This window comes from Labrus bergylta, chromosome 13 (genome assembly GCF_963930695.1).
Source record: "Labrus bergylta chromosome 13, fLabBer1.1, whole genome shotgun sequence".
Lineage (NCBI taxonomy): Eukaryota > Metazoa > Chordata > Actinopteri > Labriformes > Labridae > Labrus > Labrus bergylta.
In genome coordinates this window covers 23,617,917-23,642,163 of record NC_089207.1, presented here as the reverse complement: position 1 = coordinate 23,642,163, position 24,247 = coordinate 23,617,917, and the positions used below count along the sequence as shown (strand labels likewise).

At 40.1% G+C, this 24,247-nt stretch overlaps 2 protein-coding genes across 4 annotated transcripts; one reads left to right on the top strand and one right to left on the bottom strand.

The window, feature by feature from the left end:
- Positions 1 to 1,778: 1,778 nt before the first annotated feature.
- Positions 1,779 to 12,154, top strand: znf654 (zinc finger protein 654). The gene is made up of 12 exons (XM_020653329.3): positions 1,779 to 1,909; positions 3,062 to 3,207; positions 3,811 to 3,892; positions 4,202 to 4,337; positions 4,708 to 4,910; positions 5,121 to 5,257; positions 5,407 to 5,548; positions 6,571 to 6,855; positions 6,950 to 8,092; positions 8,275 to 9,005; positions 9,413 to 10,488; positions 10,583 to 12,154. The coding sequence occupies exons 1-12, from the start codon at positions 1,784 to 1,786 to the stop codon at positions 10,585 to 10,587; spliced, it is 4,212 nt and encodes a 1,403-aa protein (XP_020508985.2). The 5' UTR covers positions 1,779 to 1,783; the 3' UTR covers positions 10,588 to 12,154.
- Positions 12,155 to 12,262: 108 nt separating this feature from the next.
- Positions 12,263 to 23,731, bottom strand: zgc:152951 (uncharacterized protein LOC569013 homolog). 3 transcript variants are annotated; one of them, XM_020653327.3, is made up of 12 exons: positions 23,632 to 23,731; positions 23,132 to 23,184; positions 21,797 to 22,036; positions 21,550 to 21,667; positions 18,919 to 19,071; positions 18,589 to 18,783; positions 17,243 to 17,316; positions 16,720 to 16,917; positions 16,193 to 16,330; positions 15,990 to 16,079; positions 15,396 to 15,539; positions 12,263 to 15,153 (listed from the first exon to the last, which is right to left on the bottom strand). In XM_020653327.3, the coding sequence occupies exons 3-12, from the start codon at positions 22,034 to 22,036 to the stop codon at positions 15,025 to 15,027; spliced, it is 1,479 nt and encodes a 492-aa protein (XP_020508983.1). In that variant the 5' UTR covers positions 23,132 to 23,184; positions 23,632 to 23,731; the 3' UTR covers positions 12,263 to 15,024. The 3 variants fall into 3 exon arrangements, with proteins under 3 accessions (XP_020508983.1, XP_029136911.1, XP_020508984.1); XM_029281078.2 differs by lacking the exon at positions 23,632 to 23,731 and having other exon boundaries at positions 23,132 to 23,314; XM_020653328.3 differs by lacking the exons at positions 18,589 to 18,783; positions 18,919 to 19,071; positions 23,632 to 23,731 and having other exon boundaries at positions 23,132 to 23,314.
- Between the last annotated feature and the right edge of the window lie 516 nt (positions 23,732 to 24,247).

Genomic DNA, 24,247 nt, shown 5'->3' with positions numbered 1-24,247 from the left:
ACTTGCTAAACAAAGTTGCACATCTATATAACGCTTTGTAGTTCATTGGAAACTTACCCAACGCTCCCTATAAAAGACAGCACTAACAGAATACAGTCATCAAGATACAAATATTTTGTCTAATTCTAAATTAGGAAAGAATTGTATCTCTTTAATTCCCATCAGTTCAAAGTGAGTGTTTTTTTGTGGGTCACATGACCAGTCTCCTCTTATTTACCTGTCAGTCAGAATCCTCACTACAGGGGCTACAAAAGTGGAAGTTCACGCTATCCCTCCTTCACTAAGGCACCCTGCGCAGGAAAACCTGCTATCAGTGGGCGTCAAACAAGGATGAGGAAAAGCAGGGCTTCCCACTCATGATTCCTGGCAGCTATTTACACAAATACCGGTTACCACTGACAGAAAAAAGAGCCAGTGGTTTTGCTGTATTGTAAACCTCTGCAGCACACATTATGGACAAAATAAAGGCTTTTACAGACTTTGACAGATAAAACCCACAGCTTATAATAGGATAGGGGGTAAACCCATGCTCACACGGACTTATGGGGTGCTTTCACAAACCCACTGAGCCCACCTGTTATGACAGGAGCTCGCGAACCAGTCTGAATCCAAAGCTCACAAACAACTGCAGCAGCAGTATGTACATTCCTCAGGGATATCAGTGCAGGCACCAGGCACAAACAAAGGCTTCTCTCTTTGTCCATCATAGTGAGGAGAGCAGGATGCCTGCAGCTGAATCATCCAGGACCTAAAAGAACTGTCAGGGTTCTCAGGGGTAAAGAACCTTTCCCCACAATCCCTCTTCAAATAAAAATAAAAAAACAACTTCAAGATACAGCGAAAGTCTACACATGACCATCTTTTCTAATGTTGATATTTCGTAGTAGTTAAATTTAAGAAACAACCACCATTTAGGTTAAATTAGTCTTCAGAGAGGAAGACAAGACAAGACAAGCCCTGTTTCACAGAGGTAATTTTTAACATTTAATCGTAGGAAGAGCACTTAACATAAATATAAACATCATTCAATCAGTGGTGATTGAATTACTTTCAGCTGCATCAGTTTCAGAAACTGCGCACATTGCCTGATTGTTAGTTAGGCCAAAATGTGTTCATGTAATTTAAATTATGAAAATTACAATTTAATGATGAAGTCAACTTTTTGTTCCATGATTTCAATAGCGGAAAAATTCATGAACAAAGTCTGCATAATGGTTAATTTGTCTCATTTCTCTTGAGCTCCTGTCACTGTATGATTAAATGAATAAGTGGCAAAAACTCAAATTAGGCTGTAGGTCATTCTTGTGTCAATGGGAAAAAATATATAGTAAGCAATCTTAAAATATTAAAGTTAATTTTCTTCAGAAATACAAAAGCCTGAATACTGTCTGCAAGTTAGCATTTTAAATTCAGTGATGAATACAGTGAGAGTGGGTGAGATTTACAGAATTTGGACTATTTCTCAAATACTAGGCTATCAAAAGGTTAATTGTCTGTTACAGTTTTTATTTTATTTTCATACATTACAATGATTCTACATCAAGACACCAAATAAATCAAATAATTCGTATGATTGTCAATAAAATTCTCCAGAGCTCTTCAAAAAACTATAACTTCTGGAAATTCTTAAACAGTGTTGATGTTATCTTCTTCCTTTGTACGAAAGTCACATTTGTTGCTTATTTCAGCGAATGGGGTTGCCAAGTTTTGGCCGTGGGGTGTAAGGAGGATGCTACGTCACCAACCTGGCAACTTTGATTATGCGCTGGATACAGCAGACAGTATGGCGGACAGCGAAAGTGATTTGGAAACAGAGGGGCTTGAATTAACTCTGGACACATTATGTATCAGATACTGCAGCGAGGAATCGTCTCGCACGAGTAAATGCTATTGCTCCGCGTTTTGTGAGGTGAGTTAGACTTCTCTGTGCTTCGTGGTGAACCCGGTCGGTGCGTGTTTATTTACAATGCTATTAGCTCCGCTAGCTAACCTTAGCCTCCAGACAAGCTCTATTTATGCAGTTGTTTTGCTCAGAGTGTCGTATAACTCACCAGGAGTGGTTACAATGGTATTTAGACATAAACTGTGTTAGTAGCTACGTAACTTTGTGTAGGTTTCTTTTCCAAACAGCTGACTGACAGTGGATAAAGCTTAGCTCTGAGGCTAGTCATGAAGCTAAGCTAATTAAAGGTATGAGGTTAACGTTGTTCTAGTGAGCTAATGAAAAGGTTAATAATAAACAATTATGTGTGATAAACACATTACAGCCTGCTTTCCAACCTAAGTTAAACTAAATACTGAACTGATATATTCGTTAAAAAATCAGAAACGATAGTATTTGATGTGTCGTATCAGCACAAACACTAACTTTAAATACTTCATGATGAACAAAGTAAATACCAGAAGTTTGTTACATCAGCGCAGGTGTTGTTTGATTTTAACCTTTCATTTTGAGGTGTAGCTTAGAGATTAACACTTATCACATACTAGTCACTACGCTATCTAAAATAATGTATTATCTCAGTTACCATCAAGAAGTCAAAACAGACGAACATGTGTTTAACATCACAACAACAACAACAACAACAATAATAATAATTTATACTTTATTGATCCCGCGAGGGTTTTTACACTTTGTCTAGTAAACATGCTACACAAACATAGGCTGAAATACACACACATGCACAAACAGGAGCTTATGGACATGCACTAATGGAGAGGTCTCAGAGTGATGGAGCTGCCCACAGCGGGCGCTCCTGAGCTGGTGGTGGGGTTTGGTGCCTTGCTCAAGGGCACCTCTGCAGTGCTCAGGAAGTGGACTGGCACCTCTCCAGCTACCAGACCAACTTCTGGACTTGGTCCGTGCCGGGACTTGACCCTTCGATTCCCAACCCAAGTCCCTACAGACTGAACTACTGCCGCCCCTTTTTTTTTTCTCAGTCGTCTTACAGCAGGAGCGAGTCCTTCTGTTTGTCCTCAGATGTTATTTGATTGAAAAACATGAATGGTGAAATATTGATTTGTTTGTTTATATTTACATTGTTATGTTCTTCTTTCACAGTTGGTTGAAGAGTACACGGGGCAATGGCAAGTTCCTCTCCCTCAACTGAAGGTCCTGCGGACGGCGCTCTGCAGCTTCACCAAATCCACTGCTGCCTTTCCTGATGATTGTCAGCACATCCACTATGTTCTCAGCAGTCTGGCCTTGTGAGTAGCTATGTGTGACATATTGACTTGAAATATTTGCTGTCAGTAGAAGCACAGGGCGGAAACCGTTATCACGAGAAACATATGTGTGAAAAAAAGCCCTTTAATGTTTGGGTTTTGCTGACCATTGTTTTGTATGGAATAATAAATGGGGTTGTATAACTGTTGGTGAAAGTGTCGTGCAGCATATTGTTATATTATGGTAAATCAGTGTTTCAGGGTGTTCCCCTTGGGGATGATGTTTTTCACTTCTAAATTTACAAATAAACCTTAGAATCATGAGTTTTTCAGATAAATTCTTGATTTACTCCAAAATAAAGCATACACCTTAGTGAACAATAAGGCCTTGCTTTTTTAAATGAAGAGCGCTAACTCCTTTAAAGTAAATATCCCGCAGCAGTAACTTACTGTTGGCACCTTGTTGCCTCAACGAAAAGCTGCTACAGTTTTGCAATGTGATTGTGAACTACTTTATTACACCTGCACATGTATGTATAACAGATGTGAACGATTTGATGAGATAAATGTAAGGATATGGGTGGGTGTCATTATTTGGGGGGGGTTGTGTTGATGCAAGCTCATGTTCCTCTTTCTCTCTTGCAGGAGCTACTTTGAGCTGATGCTCTTTTTCAGCAAAGAAGAATTTGTGGAAATGCCTTTAAAGGATATCCTTGATTCTTTCCAGGTAAACAAAATAAACTGACCCAATGACATCCTTGTGTTTCCTGTTCACATAACACACTGTCGTTGACATAGTTGCCATACTTTTAATTAGCTAGCTGTAAGTGTTAAGTATTTAACATCTAGCCAATACCTTAGAAACACAAGTGTTTTTAGCTCAGTTTGTTAGGATCAAAATAACCACTAGTCTACAAACCAAGTTATCTTAAGTATATTATATATCTTAAAGTCATTATTGTGATTGGTAGGCTAACCAGAATCTTTGTCTTTTTCTAGAGAATTTGAATGAATCTGTTTCTTTACACTTTTACAGGAGTGCAGCACTCAGCTCCAGAGGCACAGGAACATCTACCTTCAACATGTGAAGCAGATCATCAAAGCAGGAGGCCCATGGGAAAATCCGGTGCTGCAAGGAATCCTGAAGGAGGTGGACTTGTCACCAAAAGAAGGTAGGCTTGTGATTGTAATTACAACTGATATTGTATTCACACAGAGAACATTACATTTTCAAGTCCTGTGACTAGACTTGCCTTTGATAGATCTCCTTATGATAGGATGTCACAGATGGAATCAGTAAATTCAGAGGCACAATGAAAACTCCTTCATATATTTAACCACCCTGATAAATGAAATTCAGCTGCTGCTGTTTTTAAAAAAACGTATACTATCATTTATCTACTTTTTCTCTCTTGGATAAGTCCTTTATTTAATTCAAAAGAGAACAACATCAGTGTTCTATGTGCCATTACCTGAGTCAACAATAGGATGTAAATATCCCCAAACCCAGACCATTCACTTCTGATATTCCCTATCATGCAGTTGAGGACTACCTGAGCTCAGAGTTGCCCGTGTTCTTTGAGCTGCGGGTTCGCTATTTGCAAGCCTGTGAACGAATGCAAGAGGCCAAGGCATTGGCTAAAAGCTGCCTGGAGAATCGTGAGGCTGGAAATCATCTTTTCTTCCATCAAGCCTACCTTACCTGCCTCTACAAAGCTTCATTACATGAACATCTTCAGAAGGAGGTAGGTAAAAAGTGGAAAGTATTAAGAATATGAGGCATTGGTCGGGTGTGTAGATGATTTGTCTTGCTGAACTACTTCAGATTTTTGTTTGGAAGTGTCTTTCTTTCCACAAACTGCAAAGCCTGAAGCAGAAATAATTTAAATGCATTTTGATTCACTTTGAATTTGTGTGTTTTAAATGCATGTTTGTACTTGTACATATTGTTTCAGATGGCAGAGATAGATGGCCGTGACGCTGTTGAGATCATCTGCAACACAGAGAAAGTTGAAAAAGATGAGCTTCTGTTGTCGCTGTGTAAAGCTTTCCTAACCCAACAGCTACACAATGGAGACATGTACTACATCTGGTAAGAATGACCTTCTGATATAATTCTTGCCACATGTTTTTGTTGTCAGTAGTTTTTGTGCATTATTACCTCTGTTAATTTAAACAGTTGAGCTTTATTAACAAAGAACTTAGATTGGTGTCATTAACTGCTCGTCCTGCCTTTCACAGGGACCTGGTGTTCATCTGGAGCAGGTTGCACCTTAGGGCCCATCCCTCCAGACAAGGGTTCTTGGCTGAGTGTTTGCAGTTGGCTTCTTCTGCTGCTAACGTCAGAGCTATCTTCCCCTTTATCAAACTTGTCACTACTGAGGTACCACACACATCAGTAAATCACGTTTTTGAAAAAAAATTTCCACAGGGTGAACACGTTCTCTTCTGCACATGTGGGAAGCATGCATTTTAACACGTTTGAACATGTAACTACGATCACATTTACAATACAAATTCTTGCGTGCAGGTTTTAACATTTTTGGAAATGCCCTTGTCAGCTATCAGCTCTAGTTTGGTACTCAGTTTAGCATGGTTAAACATTTTATGCTATGATGCAGTGTTGCTGCTCCTGATTGGCAAAACACATGAAAGGCCTTACCTGGAGAATCCTCTTGTGATAATTGTATCCACTTTATGGGAGCATTAAGGTGTTCTGATTTGTTACATCAAAACAGATGTTAGTGTCATTCAGGACTGCATTATCCAAATGTTTCACTTAGTGGATGATGTAAAGACTGATTGGAAGCTGAGTCCTTTGACTCAAATCTTCTGGGTAGCCTCTCACTTCAGACCGTGTCAAAGAAATAGCAAATGCTTAGTGTTGATCCTGCAAATATTTGACTATACTCCTAATCAAATATCTGCAAGTGTTTCAAATATCTGTGGTGAATACAGACTTAAGCATATGATCAAAGTGATTTGTTGTTCAGCTTCTAATTGGCAGAGACTTTCTCTGGAGAATTATTGAAATTGCATCTACTTTTGTTACTAACAACATCAAGTATTGGCTGTCTAAACTGCTACAGCTGAATAACAGGTTTTTTTTTGTATTATTGTTATTCTTGCTGTACCGTGAAAAGTCCCAAACCATGAACACAATCTAAACTATATATCAAAGCATGACTTTTGCAAACAACTGTAGCCCTAGAGCAAATGGACAGACTTACAAATAATGTTGTAATATTTGTCAGCTCATGCATCCTATTCACAGTTGGAAGCTCATGACAATCATAAAACAAGGCCTTAAAATGTTGCTAAACTGCAGCTGATTAGGAGTAGAGGTTAAAATGAAATGCCGACCATTTTACTTTGTTTGAATCCCTAACGTGTGTTTTTGGACAGCTGGGGGTTGAAGGAGTCCAGGTCTGCGTGGAGCTTTGTGCCAGGGCGTTGCAGCTGTGTGACATGCCAGCTGACAGTGCAACCCGGTCCCTTGTCTGCAAGACCATCGCCTTCCTGCTGCCCCACGACTTGGAGATCTGTCGAGCGTGTGCCATGCTGGTCTTCTGTCAGGAACGCAGCCTGGAAGCATACAGAACTGTCTGCCTGCTCTACATGCATCCTGACCAGGAGCAGCATCCCCACAGCAACCCTGTGAGGACCAGTGTGCGCTTCCATATTCTGCAGGTAAGAGGGGCTGAAAGGGGAATAACTGATATGATAAATGATATGTAGTTACACTCTGAAATGTGCCTCACACTGTACCATCTTTGTTCATCAGATGCTCAAGGAGCGCTTGTGTTTCGACCCTGAGTTTTGGAACCTGCTGGCCATAAGGACCCAATGCTTGGAGTTGATGAGCGACAAGGTTATGAAGGCTGCCGTTCTAGATGAGATGAAGGAGGAAGAAGAGAAAGAAAACACAGAAGAGCTATCAATGAATACTTTTGTAAATGACTCAATCACTCAAGATTTCAATATGTGCCCGTGCACTGAAGCTGCTGCTGTGACTGAAGAGCCGACTAAAAGCGAAGAGGCGATTAAGAGTTTGGACCCGTCAGATAAATCTGTTTTGAAGAGAAGGAAATGGAGGAGAGCGCTGCGGAGGAAAAAACAAGTGATATCTGATGACGAGGCAGACGTTGGTGATGATCCAGAATTCAAATACAATCTCAAATCTTCAGGCCACAAAACCATGTACTCACTGAGACGAAATCACACCAACAAGGAAAATTCTGCAGCTGTAAAGCGTCCTCGAGCCTGCAAAAGAGAATACTTGTCTAGATGTGTGAAGAGCCAAATATTGAAAAGGAAAGGTCGTCAAAGATGGCTGCAGGGCCTTCCGAGGTTTGAGCCGGTACAGGTCCAGGTTCAGGTTCAGAAAGTCAAAGTTCCGGGGAAAAAACGGGGCCGGAAGCCTTTACAGAAACTTGAGCTCTCCTACCCTGAAAATGAAATTTCAATAACAGAGGAGGAGTCAGGTTTGGAGAAGATAACTGCCACAAGAAATAAGCTGGAAATGCTGCAGCGGGAGAGTGAACTTGGATTAAAAATTGAACCGGGAGAGAGAACCCTTGAGCAGATGACTGAGCCAAATGTGGAGAATGGACATGAGGAGCACACAGACATGGACTGTAGTAGCAGCCTCAATGAGCAAACTGCAGAGACATCTCCATCACAGCTTGTCGAAGGTCCTCCAAGTGAACCCCGAGCTGCTGTTGAAGCTGAACCTGAGCTTGATGGTCCACCTTTGGAGTTAGTCGACTGCCCAATAGAACAGTTACACAGCTACTCTCTTAAATCTAAATGTCCTGACAGTGAGAAATCACAGCCTCCAGAATCCTCTGCATCCGAGGAGCTTAATGGTGGTGATGCAGAACAGACACCCCAATCCAAAGAGGAAACAGAAGCGTCAAACACTAAGGTCAGTTGTGTGTCTGTTTGTTCGTAATACACATCAGCAAATCGGGCCTTAAATGTTCGGGGGTTTGAACTATTGCTTAGAATATACTGAACCCAATGCAGAGGGGGAGGAGGGATTTAATCTAGGCTCGTACTGTTAAACCACTGAAATCAGTTCTAAAAGCTTGTTTCTTTTTTTCCCAGGTGGTAGCCAAGAGAACGTGGAGGGAGAGAATGCTCCGCACTCAACAATACGCTCACTTGAAGTTTCACTGCAAAATGTGCCGCAAAGACTATAAAGGCCTGAATGTAATGAGGCACGCTCTGTCGCACCTTAAAAGAAGAAAATGCATACTCTGCGGGAAACGCTTTAAACAGATCTCCTGTGCCAAAAAGCACGTTTTGGACCACATCGATGAAATGTGCAAGCAGAAACCTCTCGATGGCACGCCGCCTTCTGAGGAAACGCCAGCTGAAAATGGAATGGAGAACAATGTGGAAAGTCCAACCCGGCCTCCGGTTAGAAGAAAAGTCAAGGAGAAAGTGTCAGACCTCCAGAGGGACATTCGAATCATCAGGAACATCCGCACCCTCATCAAAAAGACGTCGGTGCTTCACAAAAAGTGCAAGAACCCAGGCGTTAACATAACAGAACTGGTAGACTTCAAGAACGAGCAGGTGGTCATTAAAGATGGAGTGGTGATTGTCAAAGATCAACCTGTGATCGAGGGAGAGGAGGAGGGCCAGTCAGCAGGACAAAACGGCTACGTTGCGGACAAGAAGTACCACCTGTGTCCCTCCGAGTCTTGTGATCGAGTGTTCTTGAGGATCAGCAGCACACTAATGAGGCACGCTGTCAAATGTCATGTTAATGAAGAGGCGGTGCTGGAGAAGGTCTTTGTTTGGGCCAAACACAAGTGCATGCTTTGCCTTAGGTAAGATGTACACCATATATCAGGCCAATCACAGACCACTTAATGTTTCTTTGACAGTGTTTACGTTTGTGTCTGCTGCGTTTAAAAGAAAATGATCTTTAACACAGGTTTGATTAAAGGGTGGGAAATTTAGGATTAATTGACTGGTTGAGATGCATCACTGCATATATTGTGTTCATGTACATTATAGCTAAAGTTGTGATTTGGCTAATTATCCTAATCTCTAACTGTACATTACACCTTAATTTGGCTTCCTTGGTTGCCATAAAGAAATGTTTTGAAATGTCAAATTTTTTTGATTTAAGAGGTTAATGTAATATTTACCTTTTGGTCACACTCAGGATTCTCCACTGTGAAGTCTGCTTTTGAAGGTAACTCGCATTGCTTATTGTCCCATCTTCCAACAGGAAAATACAGTTCCTCCAGCACTATAAGGACCACATGAAGAAGCACGATGATCCTCTCCAGTTCTTCTGCTACCATCTGGACTGTAACCAGCGCTTTTTGACACAACAGGAATTCAAGGACCATGTCAGTACCCACCAGCCCCTCAGGCCTCAGTGTCCATATACAGCGTGTGAGAAGCTATTCCCAAGCCTGCAATGTCTTTATGACCATGAGTGGAGACACTACATCCCAACACCTCAAAGAGACGAGCTCGAGATGGGACCCAGTAGACAGAAGGAAAGTGCGGAAGCACCATGGAAGCAGAGGGTGAAGGTAGAGGAAATATGGCTGCAGAGTAAACCAGAGCAGAGGGGGAGTCCTGTTCCTGATCATGTTGAGGCCTCTGATCTTGAGGATTGCAGAGAAACGATCAAAGAAGATTTACAAACGTCTTCACAATGTCTAACAGTAATCCCAAGCAGCAGTCAAGACCAGTTAAAATCTGAAAATTGTTCAGAGAATGATGCAATGGATGACAGCAAAGCTGCCATTAACGGACATGTGAATGAGACTATGAGCCAAGTGTCAGGGGGGCAGGTCTGCACTTTCTCTACTGGAGCTGCTGCAGCGACTCCAACTAAGACTTGCCCCAAAAAAACACGTGCCGAGTTGGACCCCTTGGATGTGAAAAACCGTGAGGATATGTCCTTTACAGATGAGGGAATCCCGCAGGAACTGGGAGCGCCAAAGATCACGGAGCACAAAACATTCAAACCAGAAGATCCCGCCTTCGTGGCTTCAGTAACGGCCCCTTTCATTCGTCCACCACCCTCCACCTACCTGAATGAATCTGTGATCTCAATGCGCAAGAGGAGGGCTGAAGAAGACGCGGCTCCCAAGAAAATAGTCTACTGGAGGCAGAATAAAAAGAAGGACGCTGTAACGAAGCCCGGGGTGGAGAGTACTGTTCCTGAGCACAAGATCAGGCATCGCTGTGTGAAGTGTCTTTCCTCGTTCAGCACGGTAGAAGAATTACAGAAACACCAAGCACTCAACACGTGCTCGGCACTCTTCGGCTTCGACTCTGACGATGAAAGTAAGAATGCTCGATTCACTCGAGTATAAAAGCATTATCATGTGAATATTTCTAACCTATTGTACTGTTTGTTTGTTTTTTCCTTCATTTTTAGGTTAGTGGAAAGTGAAAAGGACGTCTAACCGGAGCGACTGTTACACTCTGCTTCCAGGGTCAGGACAAGTATTCAAGATAAAGGAACACTGGACTTATTCTTGTTAACACATGTGTATTCAGAGACGTAAATGTGCCAAAACGGTTAGTTTGAGGGCTTTTTTTCCTCTGTACATTTAATCCATAGAAACTTTTTTAAGCAATAATTTTGACAACTTAATCTAGTTTTGTACACCCCCCCTTTCCCCCCAAATCATAATCAGTGTGATCTTTGTCAAGTGGATAAAACTAAAACATTCAAATCATATTCTCAGAATCTACAATAAGTAAATATAAATATATATTCACCTTTTGAAAGATAACGAGTCTCAAATATGGCCATGGACAAATTACTGGAAACCAAACACAAATGTCTGTACAAACACTGCTAGGTGTCACCTTCCAATGCAGACTTCCTATCAGTTTGACCTGTTTATACAGAGAAAATGACTATTTGAGTCATATACTGAATCCTTTAAACAGTAAAGGGGGACCAAGTTGTCATATGTTTCATTTTTCTCAAATGAACATTTAATTTTAAACTAAATCATGCTTTTGCCTTTCTGGAACATTTTTAAATACATGAAATCACTAAATGAACTCATTTTATGAACATTTTTTCTTGACTTCAGCAAATGGTCCCAACCAGTGTCTTTTCATGGACAACAATATTAAACACTATTTTAAACAGTTGTTAAAGATGTGTCGTGATCTTCAGGCTTAGTTTGCCTCGTGGGTCGAGGGTCTCCATTAATTTTCACATACAGTATGGCTGCACATCTGTTGGAGTATGTCTAAAACAGTATTATAACTGGCTGCAGCTTATGATTTAAACTCTCAACTATATGCTGTACTTACAGTGTAGATTTTCCATGCTATTTATTGTTAGCATTGTGTACATTAACAAACTGGTGGTTATGTCCTCTCTGTCCACATCTCTACAGTGGAACTATGATGGTAATAAATCAGAGGAGTTCTACACTGAAAAATAAACTTTGAAATGTGTAAGAGGTTGTGTTGTCAGTAATCTTAGTTCTGGCTGTCGTCCTCTGAAGTAAAGCAGGATAGGCTTTATTTAAATTGGTCTTCCAATCATCATCATGATAACAGGAACTTACTCCATGAAGCCGTAACCAAAAAGTCTGAATCCATTTATGTTGTACAGCTAACAGCCTGTTTGATTTGTATTAGTGCCAAGCATCTCAGTGTTAGACTGTAGGTCAACATGTTACACAGTCAAATCACAAGTTCTTCAGTTTTCCTCAGTTTCACTCCAGGATAATGTATTTCATGATGTACAATATTTCAGACTGGTTGTTTGTAATGTCTATACTCTGAGACTCTTGTTTGATCAGTTGAATAACGCTAATGAAATGTTTTGATTGGACTGCACTCTTTAACCTTCTTATTTATATGTACAGATGTGAATAGCTTGTATTTGGAAAGGTAATGATGATTGCCCATCTATTTTTATATTTAAAAAAAAAAAAAAGATTCATGATGTTTGAATAAACAAATGAAACTTAAAATCTGATGGTCTTGATTTGTGTTGTTATTGGATTTGTTGCACAAAATGGGCATGTGTGATGCAGCTCTGTGACATGAAATGAGATCAAAACAGTCAAAGAAACAGCAGACAGACTCATCACGTTTGTTTTTTATTCAGCATTGCATATTTACTACATTAACATATTGCTTTACTGTTAACCCCAGGAAAGAGGCAAACAGAATCATATAAGAATTGCTTGCTTATAAAAGTTTTTGCATTAAATTTTCCTGATTTATGAGGTAACTTGGAAAAAGACAGGGACCCCAGATGTTTCTCTTTTTTTTTTTTCTACTAATTTGAAACAAAGTATCTTCACCTTCTGGCCAAGATTCACATCCATTGAAGGCATGCACTCAGAAAGAGCACAGTCTATTCTCGACACATGGTTTTTAAATCTATTGCATGTTTAAATTGACATTTTAAATATGGCTTGGTTAACCAAACTTCAGTTTGCACAACTCTGTTTCAATATAAGGCTTTTAAAGACACTTTATTTGTTGGGCTGAGTGTTAATGTGTAAGTATTCATAAAAAAAAGTCTAATCATTATTTTAGCGCCGCATACAGCCTTTAAACTAAGCAGTGAGAGAGGCAGTCCTGTCACAGGCAAGCATTCAAGACTGGAGGGCGTCCAGTTTCTCATGCAGCAAATGCATTCCAGTTTAAACACATGCTAATGAATCCATACGCTTTGGTGCTGCTTACAACCCAAAGGCAAAGAAACTGACAGCTGTAATAATGTGCATAACATGATGTCTTTGCAAAGGTCAGATTACGGCATGTGAAGAATAAGTCAATATCATCTTGCAGAACAAACAGCATACAGAGATGACAAACTGGGTTGTCACAGTTTTTCCACTAACATTTACTTTGACCTGAGATAATTAAATCCTAAGAATTCCAGAGAGAGTAAAAGCTCCTTCTATTTTTTTTTTTTTTTTCTAATCTGCACACTCTTCTTCATCTACAGTAACCATATTAAATGAATGTGTGGCCATCCCATCAATACAGAAAATGGTTCACGTTAAAGAAGGCGTTTGAACATTTTAAGGCCGGGTCAACCAATGAAGTTGGATTTCATTGTTAGGGAGAAGAAGAGCCACTAACACATAAAAATTTTTTAAAAAAAACTTGCAAACTCTTATCAAAATAAACTGCTACATTTGATCTTAATCATGAGTACTGAGTTTGTGTAATGAAAATATATATTCAAGACCCTTCCTACAATAAATTAAATATTAAGAGCCTGTTCTAACATTATTGTGATATGCACAAACAACATCTCCTCTGTGAGAAAAGTACAAATATGAGTCATAGTGCATCCTAAATAGATGCACTATTCTCACAGATTCCATTTATTCACAATATAACTCTATCTTATATTATTTTACGTTGTTAAAAAAACAAATCAGTAGCACTTTTCTGATTCAAGATGGAAGACCTGGATCAAGAAGCGGGGTAAACAACCATTTAGTTTCACTAGAAGAAAAGATCATACAAAATACCTCTCGGGGGGAAGAGATCAAGACATGCAAAAAGAACGACTTCGGTTCAGACGGGATCCTACAAAAAGGATGCTGTCCACAAAGACAGAGACCTCAGGAAGGTTACAGCCCCTGCATCACACTACAGTCCAACCTGTGCCAATCAAGTGAAAGACAAGAGCATATTTTGTGTGTAAAATAAAACAGCTCATTACCTGGGACAAGTTATGAATAGGAAATGTTCATCAGTGTCCATCTGGTGTTTTACTCTGTGTTTCAATGTTAGCAGTAAATATCCACTGGGCACCAGATGACAGAATGTTCCATTTATACTGTATTTAGGTATGAGCGCTGAAACAACTGTAAGAAATGTCATCAACTTGTTGAAGTCTGCAGGTTGAAATGGCCCTGAAACTATGAACCAGCATGAAATGATGAATGAGTAGGTTTGAAAGCTCAGAGGGTTCTGGTAAGGCTTATCAAGGTTATCTCCATCTGCTCTGATGAAATGTCCCTCATAAGAAGCCCAGTGAGTGTTGGATACAACTGTAAAGATCTTGATGATCTTTGACTCCTGAGTTCCTTACATGGTGTTGACCAACTAAAGCTATAACGAGGAAGCCATATTTTCACATTGTGATCATACAGTATGCTCAAAGTAAGCTTTGTCTGATCATTTTACTCGGACCTGCCTCATGAGCAGAACGCACGTCATGTTAACTCTGCTGCTGCGTTAAAGTCCCCATGAAATGATAAATACCTTTTTCTCTGTTTCATTTATCTGCCAAATAGTTTTCAATAAAGCATTACCGGAGTATTTAGTATCGTCTCTTCCCGTAAAAACGTTTAAAATGTCCGATGACTCATCCTGAACTAAAGGGAGTTTGCTACTTTTTCAACCAATTAAATAGCTTTGTTGAAGTAACGATCCAATTAAATGAATCTCATGGTTATGTCCCACCCTTTAACTTGTAATTGGTTCAATCCCTTTTCATTTGGAAATGCATCTGATACTCTCGTAGTTCCTTTTCATGGGGACTTTAAGTTCACTTTGCAACTTGTATTTTTTATCCCCTTGTCTTTACTTGAACCAATGAAACGTAAGGACATACAACTCATAAAAAGTAAATGACACACACAGACAGGGCTGTAGGAGCTTGCAATTAGACCTTGAAGCTAGGATAAGTCTGTAGGTGTTTCAGTGATACAGTGCAAATATCCCCTGTCACCACTCGGGTTTACAGTTTGATTTGCATAAAATATTTGCATTGTTAAAGACCACAGGGCTGCGTTTTGCAACACTTCACACTCGACCTTCAGGTTGTGGACAACGGCAAAGCAGACGACGCATTGTAGCTGAACGTGTGCGTGCTCAGTGGGAACTGTTGGTGCTCCAGTCGTATGGGAGAAAGCTGACTTTGGTCTTCCCAGCAGAAAGGACACCCTGCAGGCTGGTCTTCTTTGGAGAGTCACTCATGTGCTCCACCACCCACTTCAGCAGCTTTAAGGGAGAGAGGAGGGGGAAGAAAGATCACAAACTGAGGTTACCAGCTAGATTCAAGTTGTAGGGATGATGTCAGTGTTTTTCTACATAACCACCATGTATAAACTGTATCAACCACATTTCAGTCCACAGCCATGATTTAAGATCACTAACTAGACATACTGTACTTTAAGTGTGAACCACAAAAAAATAATAGCATTCTAATGTAAGCGTGTCTATACAGAGTAATGTAAATCTACCTTCTCATCAGTGCCTCCAAAGTCAGCTTTGTACCACTTGAATATCTGACTGAGTCGCACTTCTTTTTTCCCAGAATCCACCATGCAGCCGTCGTCGTTTTCAAGGAAGGCCTCAGCTGCCGTGCGGAGCTGGCTGTCAATGTCCTGAGAGGGTGAAGTAGATCAGGAAGAATTTTCAAGTATCAAGCAGACATGTTGTATAATGAAGGTAGAAAACCAGCCCAGCACATTCCCAGTAGTTTGAGTAACAAAATGCACTGCTGGTTTAATACAAAGTCAAAATCTTACATGACTTTTTCACTCCACTTTACAAATAAATGTAACCTGTCACATTGTGCACTGCAGCTAGTATGTGTTCCTTCCTAACAACCTACATTATGTTGTTTCCATGTAATACAATATAGAGCGTGTGAACCCTTAAAGCATAGAATACTCTAAGCTAACACTTTCATATTACTTCCCTATCAGTCCCTGTAGAATTAAGTTTAATAAATGAGCTAAGACTAAGCGGAAATGAAACATCATTACTGGTGTTATACAACCTTCATCTTATCGGTCAGAAAACTGACCACAGTATTTGTCATATCCTCTCACCTGTGGAGTGTACGTTTTGATTGGTGGGCAGCCCTTTGCACCGCAGTTCAAAGCAAAGTGAATGAGAGGCTCGGCATCAGGAAGAGCCACCTAGTGGACAACGTGGGGAATAAAACCCAACAATATGTCAGTTATTTCACACACACACAAAAAGGCATAGATGTTGAAATGTTACGATGGGGTGGAGCATCATTTGGGAATACCTGTAGTCGTGGGTCTGTTTTAGAGAAGGGCTTCAGAAGCTGTGCCATGCCTTTTCTGTTCCCTCTCAAAACGCCGTTCTCGATGTCCTGCAACGTGAACACCTCTCCTCCAATGAGGTAGCTCACATAGTTGAAGAACTATGGAAGAAAAATACAAATCTTTAAAATGCAGTTCCTGCTTAGAAGTTTTAATTGGATCAAAAAGTGAAATATCTTAAAAAGCTTGACAACAGAATGACAGACAAAAAAACAGAAATTAAGGTAATTCAACATTCAGTTGTGCTTTTTTGCATGGGTTTTATCTTTAAAATGAATGCTGGATGGACACTAAGATTGTCACAAGTATATACTTTTTTGTTTTTCTTAACTGTGCAGCAGCTCTACAGTGAGAAAATATCAATGTTGTGAAAACCTGTAAGGAAACTCAACAGTGACATGTAGAAATTGGAAGGGTCTTGGAAAACAATGGGATTTTTTTTGGGGGGGGGATAAAATAGTATTTTTAAAATAACTTAGCACTATCCTACTCTGTATCTCTGCCACATGTTGGTGGGGGCCCCCATGCGTAGGTATCCATGGATGACCAAGGCGTTGTAGATGTTGATGAAGAAGGCCAGCTTCTCCTCCCGACTCAGTGTCAGCAGCTCCACTCTCTGCAGCTGAATGGCTAGCTCACAGTAACGCTCAAAAGCAGGGCTCACGGACATGCCTTTGTAGTCAACAGACTGGAGGGGGGACGAGAACAGGAGAACACAGAACTTACATTTATTTAGAAAAGAAAAAAAATTAGGCAGTAGAAAAAAAAAATCGCAGCATCACTTGTATGAAATCAGATGTATCATAGGGTTTAACCACTGTACAGTAAGGTTGGACACCAGTGAGCATAAACCAGTTTAACCTGTGTGTGCATCACTTTGCTTCATCTATGTATGTAAAACAACTTGCAAAATGCATGGACTGTTTTGAAACATGATCAAAACCAGAAGCAAAACAACCAAACATCCAGGCAAATGCACTTCATCAGAAACTCAGACATATTGGGGACATTACCTTGCCATCAGCAGAGAGATGCTCGGAGAACAATTTCAGAATCAACTCTCGTAAAAGCAAAGAGAGCTCAGAGGCTGAGAGAGAGAGAGAGAGAGAGAGAGAGAGAGAGAGAGAGAGATGGTTGGTTAATAATTCATACTTTAACAATGTTTTCAAGGGAGAATTGAAAAGAGACAAGCATTAATGTTAGCAAAGCCACAAAAGCTTGAAGAATTGAAGAATGTTTGGATGTTTTGGAAAGATGGTAATCTTTGTGGGTTGAGATGTAGAATCAACAGAAAGAAGTTCTTAGTAAGATTGAAACATAAATAATGAGCAGGACGAAATTCCAGGACGTTAATTGGCACCAAGAAAAAAATCCTAAAGATATTATTAAATTCAAAACGATGTGAAATAAAAACATGAAAAACCTTTTTTTAATCCAGACTGATCAATTTTTCATGCAATATAAATGAGTAGTAGTATTAGTAAACATAAGTTTTGACAGAAGAGCGCAGCAGAACAGCAAAGATTACAACACTCATAAAAGAACAGGCTCTACTAACTTATTTGTTGGACAAATTAACAGACTACCTTGTTAGTTAGCTAATAGAGTTACTTCAGCTATAAAAGAGTTACAACAGAGTGAGAAAAGGAGTCTCACCAACATAGGACAAAACAAAAGAGAAGAAATGACAACTTCACCGTATTAATCTGTCAAAAGAAGACACCAATAGGAACATTATGATATATATTTTCAGGCCTTTTTCCACCTTTATTCAGTTTCTATCTGGAAAAGATTTCTGATGTTTCATCATTTAGAACTGATGAAACAAACAGGCAGAGTGCATCATTTTTTGACTAATTTAAAAACTTAAATGTCTTATTAGCTTATTTTCCTTTTACCAGATCAACGTAGCAAACTTGTCAAACTGCTGACGACTGCGAGTTTCAGTTGAATACTCAGTAGGAAAGTATGAAGAGGACCAAAAACATACTTCATGTATGTCTTTGTTGAAGTTAGTTTCACATGCTTATATTACACCACAGCCATCACATTAAGAGGAAACATCCACTGCATAAATCAATGGTTTGTATAAATCAGTGTACTTCAAGTAATGAAAAATACAACAGAAAACTCAAAGTACTTGGCCAATATTAGATATATATCATAAAGCCTTAGTTTAGTTCTTAGCACCGCAAAGTTTACCAGCACACCACACAAACCCAAGCCAATCCAGAAGCATCATATGACCAGACAGCAGCAAGAACAGGACAGGAGATAGAGAGCATTTGGACACCAGTGAGCATGAACCCAAGACGTTATGTGACTGTTTGCCCCAAAGCCTGGCCCGGTCCTGACCTACCCTCCATGGGACTGCAAGCTGCTGTCTGTCCTGCGTTGAGGGCTGAGTGAGGGTCATCCTCCAGTAGCCTGTACAGTGTTTCCATGGTTCCCTTCCCTTCTCCAAAACTGCCATCCTGCTGCCCACAGCCATGCACACTCACCATGTACTTCCTCTGCAACAGCGCTTGGCCAGTTTTACAGGCCTCAGCCCTGGCTAGCACACACAGGGCCACATTCAGGGGGTGAAACATCTGGATCTGACTTCATTTTGTGTGGATCAGAGATAGTTCAAATAAAACTGAAACATCAATGAAAGCTTGATTTACTGCAGGTCTACAGCCTTACTTACCCATTCCCTTCTCTCTCTGCAGCCAGTCAACCAGTTCTTCACCTGAGAAGCTCTTATTGTACAAAGTCAGTCCCCTCCTATGATTGCCAATCACACTGCCATGTTTCAGGTCCTCTACCAAGTCTGCAAACTCATCTCTTTCACACTGAAAGTCTGTGAGGGCGGGAATATGCCAAGCCACACATGTACAAACACACAAAAGATACATAAGTTCACACCAACATGTTTGAATACGTGCAACTATGCTGTTCAGCATGGATCCACAAAACATATTCCATTGGTGGAAAAGGATCTAGCAATAATTAGAATTTTAAAGGTCATATATTATTCTCCTTTTTCAACAAGTTGAAATAAGTCTCTGAGGTCCCCAAAAACATGTCTGAAGGTTTTTGTTCTAAATCCACTCTGATCCTGAATTTGATCATGCTTATAAACCCCCTCTATTTCAGTCCTGCTCAGAACAGGCTGTTTCTGTGTCTGTAGCTTTAAATGTAAATGAGCTGTGTCTGACAACGCCCCCTCTCTGGAAGGGCTTGGGTGGCTCGGGCTTTCTCGCTCCGTGCCCTTTTGTTTATGGTGAGAAGACAGACTCAGAGGGCAGAACAAACACCAAGCTGCTGGAGTGTCACCCAGCTTGGGGAGGACTTACTGCCCTTTGTGATGTCACAGGATGGACATTTCTCATGACTGGGGGGTTTGTGGACAGACTAGGGACACATTAGTGTGTATTTTGTAGAGGTGGGGTAAAAAATCAATACAGTATAGTATCACGATATTTTGTGTGGCGATATTTTATCGTCTCACGGTGGCCGAGTATCTATATTTTTAATATGATATTTTAGATATGCTTATTGAATTTTTAACCGCCGAAGGGATTTCACAATTTATTTCGAACAAGTTGTATTGTTAAGAATTCATGTTCAAGTTCAATTAGACTGAAATACAAATCAAAAGACTGAAGAGAGATGAGCAGACTGAGAATGTTATCTTCTTTGACAAAACAGTTCTTGATTTAGTTTAGTGTAGTGGACATAATATGCAGTTAAAAGGCTAAATCGCAATATATTGTATCCCAATTCTCAGCATATCGCAAAATGTTAAAAATCACAATAGAATCGTATTGTGTCTCGAGTATCGCAATAATATCGTATCGTGGGGACTCTGGTGATTCCCCCTCCGAGTATTTTGCATAACATGTGACTTTTAAGAAAGAGGGATCAAAGCACCTTGCAAAGTGAAGCAAACTTTAAGAACAGTTTAACTTGAATAAAAAAAAGATGAAGTTATCAGCAGAGGACAGCTGGCTCAACAGAGAACCAAAAAAGGTGTACACAGAGAAAGTGTTATCTAAAATGAATGAAACATGATCACAAAGCAAGAGATTCTATTATTGATGTATTTTTTTTTATCCAAAATCTAGACAACAACTGAAAAACATATAATAGTCATTCAGATGAAACAGTCCATGTCCTCCTCAGCCTCCCACATTTTAATAACACAATAACAAAATTGTAAAGTGATGTAAATGACTGACAGGATACCCCATGAACAGCCAAACTACTCTCTCAGGTGCCTGTCGGTTGCAGGAACATACAATGAAAAAATAAATACATTAATGACAGTAAAGTCATTTAAAGTACAAATGATATAATCAAGACGCTCCATGGGGCCAGATGAGAGGAATACATTTTTTTTTTTAAAGATTTATCTACGCTTTTAAGCCTGACTTATTAAAGAGACAGGACAGTGGATATTCAGAAATCAGGGAGAGAGAGAGAGGGCTTAGAAATGCCTCAAAGGAGCCACAGGGCGGATTCTAACCGGGGCTGCCCCCCTTTTAGGACTACAACCTCTGCACATGCGGCGTGTAAACTAACCACTCGGCCACCAACACCCCAGGATCAAAGTCTTTAACTGAACAATATAAACAAACCCATACATTCAGTTTGTTGGCACCTATCTCAGAAAACAACCCTGCTAGCTTGCTTTTGACTAGCATTAAAGTTGCTACTGGTCCATCAAAGCTCACATTGTTGGTAACCTGATTTCCTAGCTGGTAGAACAAACACTCTTGTACAGATACTGAGTCCTGGCTGCAGCAGCCACCAGGTTTTTTTTAAATTACAAACCTTGACCCTTTGCTGCTTATTAAGCCCTCGTCCCCTGCATATCCTTTCTCTCTATAGCCATTAATATCGAATGGAAGCCAAACACAGGATAAAAGTCATCTTAAAAAAAAGATGACACTGAATTAAAACAAGACTCCACAAACGGCCCCTTTGTGTAGACTTTGTTTACACAGTAGGGAACTGATCACTTTTAATGAGGTACTGTGAGGCAGCCTGGGCCTGCTGGGCTCATCCAGAGGATCAGGTTTCCTGTATCAACTGTCTGTGTTGGCATAAGTGACTGGACATGATCACACACACACACACCCACAGACATCTGCCGAAACGTTTCACAATGTCAACATATGCCAGAACTAGTTCTTGAATACCATTCACGAGAGTCATTACCCTCACATTAAGGAAACTTTCCCATAAGAGAGGTTCCTTTTTATTTTACATTTAACAATCAATATCTGAGAGCCCAACTAGCTAAACACATCATGACTGACTGATAATCCCTCACCTCCATCGATGTCTTCAGCCATGTCGTCTAATTTATTCTCATCTGGCAGAGGGGGAGCATCAGCAGGAAGAGGCTCTTCCTTGACCAGATTCACCAACCTCTGGAGCTCCTCAGGAGCCTGAGAAAGATAAAACAGGTCAATATGGACACACAAGCTAGAGTAATGCTGAATAGTGAATATCAAACCCTTATTAAGTCTACAAAGTAAAATGGGGAAGTAGCATCTTCAGCTGCGTCTATTCCTCACCAATTTCTGTAGGTCATCGTTGCCCCCAACGTGTACGTTGTTAAAGAAGATCTGAGGGACTGTGCTGCGGCCCGTCAGCTCCTTCACCCTGGATCTTAACTCCGGATGTTTCCCCACATCCACATCGCAGACAGGTACTCCCAAACGTCCCAGCGTGGCCTTTGCTTGAACACAGTGTGGGCAGCCCTGGATGGAGTACACTGTTACCCGGCCAAGGGCATTTTTCTCAAACTCCCCCATCTGCAGCAACAGAGGAAATAAAGCGAGCGCAAAATCAGACGCTGCTCAGAGACAAGTTGGACAAGTTGTGTTTTTGTTCAGCAACATTCTGTTTAACAAGTGCGCCAACGTATGCAAATACAGCCTTCTCTACATGTTCTGCCCTCGGCTACTGAGAGCTGGTATTGATTACAAAGTGGGTGCTTTATTTTGAAAACTTAATTCTGCATTCACAGCATTGCAGATTAATCTTTTTTTTATATATAAAGGCCAAATTGAGGGATTTAATCCAGCTGTCTCACAGTCGCTTAAATGTGATTAGAGGAGTTAGGGAACAGCTCTTGAGTAATTGCTCATGACTCAACTTCCTCTCTGCTCGTGGATGAACATTTCCTCCCATTGTGTTGAAAGCAATCAAATGCAACGTGTATTTCATCTGTGTGAGCCAATGACTCAGTTCCTCATTCTGATAAAAGCTTTAGTGTACCAGCAAGTCAATGTTAGCGTGGGCTTTACCACACCTCAGGTCAGTTTGAAAAAGTAGATCAAGGTCCAAAGTCCTTTAACCTTCTCCATTGAAGAGCTCTATAAACAGAGCCAAAACATATGTAACATGGTAATAAGACCTTACCTTCCCAAACAGTGACCTCACTCTCTCTCTCTCTCTCTTTTCTTTTTTAACTTGTTTTCTTTTGTCTCACACACTCCTAACACCACACTTTACTGTAAAGTATTTTCTATTTTCATAATAACGCCTCACACATTTTGATGGAAGACAAATCTGCAAATCTGGCATTTTATTGTATTTTAAGGAATTTAAAAATATGTTAAAGGCAGCTTGAGTATCCCGGATTGTAGAACAGCTGATACTCTATTAGTAAAGTCTTTAATTTTAATCATAATGCACATTCAACGAAATCAAACAGCAAAGCTATTTTATGGAAATACACGGTCATATAATGATAAATAAGAGAAGTGACACCAGGTATTAAATCATAACACACCTGTTTCTGTGAGATTCAGGTATAATCTACCAGCTGTACACACACTAGCTAAACTATACAACCGCGTTAACTCGCTAATGTAGACACACAAATAATATTAACAATACGTTACCTTTCAGCTAATGACTGGACAATTTTTAACTCGCTCAGTTTATCCCCGTTGTCCTGTAAATTAAAACATACTAGTTAAGACATGTGCTATGTGTAACACCAGCTAATAGGTCTCCTGTCGTTCAGGGAAATAACGCAGGTGCGCTCACAGTACACCATCACTGCGCAGGCTAGCCCATATTAGCTGTTTTAGCTAGCTTGTTTTGTGATGCCTTCAGCTGCTCCTCGTAAAATAACATTATCAAGCGCAGTCGGTTGACTTAAGAAAGAAAAAATACACTTAATATAAGCATATTACAGTCTAACACCTTAGTAATATGCGGCGCATCATGCAGGACAGATAACTGCCTCTATAAACATTACATACATACATTCTGCCTTTAGTCCTGGACCTGGATAATGTTTTCAAACTGTGTGTGTTGTTGTAGGCCTATATAGCCAATACAAATATGCCATAATGTAATTAGGCTATATCATCTGACAAACATGGATAATACCTACCTGAAAGAGACAAGCAGATCATAAGACAAGACATTTTAAGACAAAGAAGACGTTTTAAACTGTATGCTTTTCATGCCAACCCCCCTCAGACTGGCCCTGCCCCAATGACCTGGTTGGATTTCAGCCACCAGTTTCAACAGAAAGAGATACCGGAACCAAACACTAGTTGTGTGTTGACAGGGCCTGATTGCACTAGTTCTTTTTAATGTTGTAATAAACTTTGGCAGGATGCATGATCCATTATATATAACGCTCTATATTAAAAGCAAGATCCTGGGTAGACTGACTTAGGGTTATTAAATTGGTATCAGTTTTTATAAATGTACATTTTGTAAAAGCTGATACACTTGCAACAGGACTTTGGCTGCCTTACATTAAGATTATGTGACCTACACATCATCAGTCAATTTAAAATGGCAAAAAATAAAAAATAAAATATCCAAGACTGTCTTCTTCTTTTTCATCTTCTTCGTCTTCTTTTTCTTCTCATGATATTCTATGTTTACTACTAGCTACTGCTACTATTATGACTTATGATATCACCTACTCTCTGGATTTAGAAGATGGCTTTACTAATGTATTTTTTTTTATTTGCCCATAATTTATTGTAAAGAAA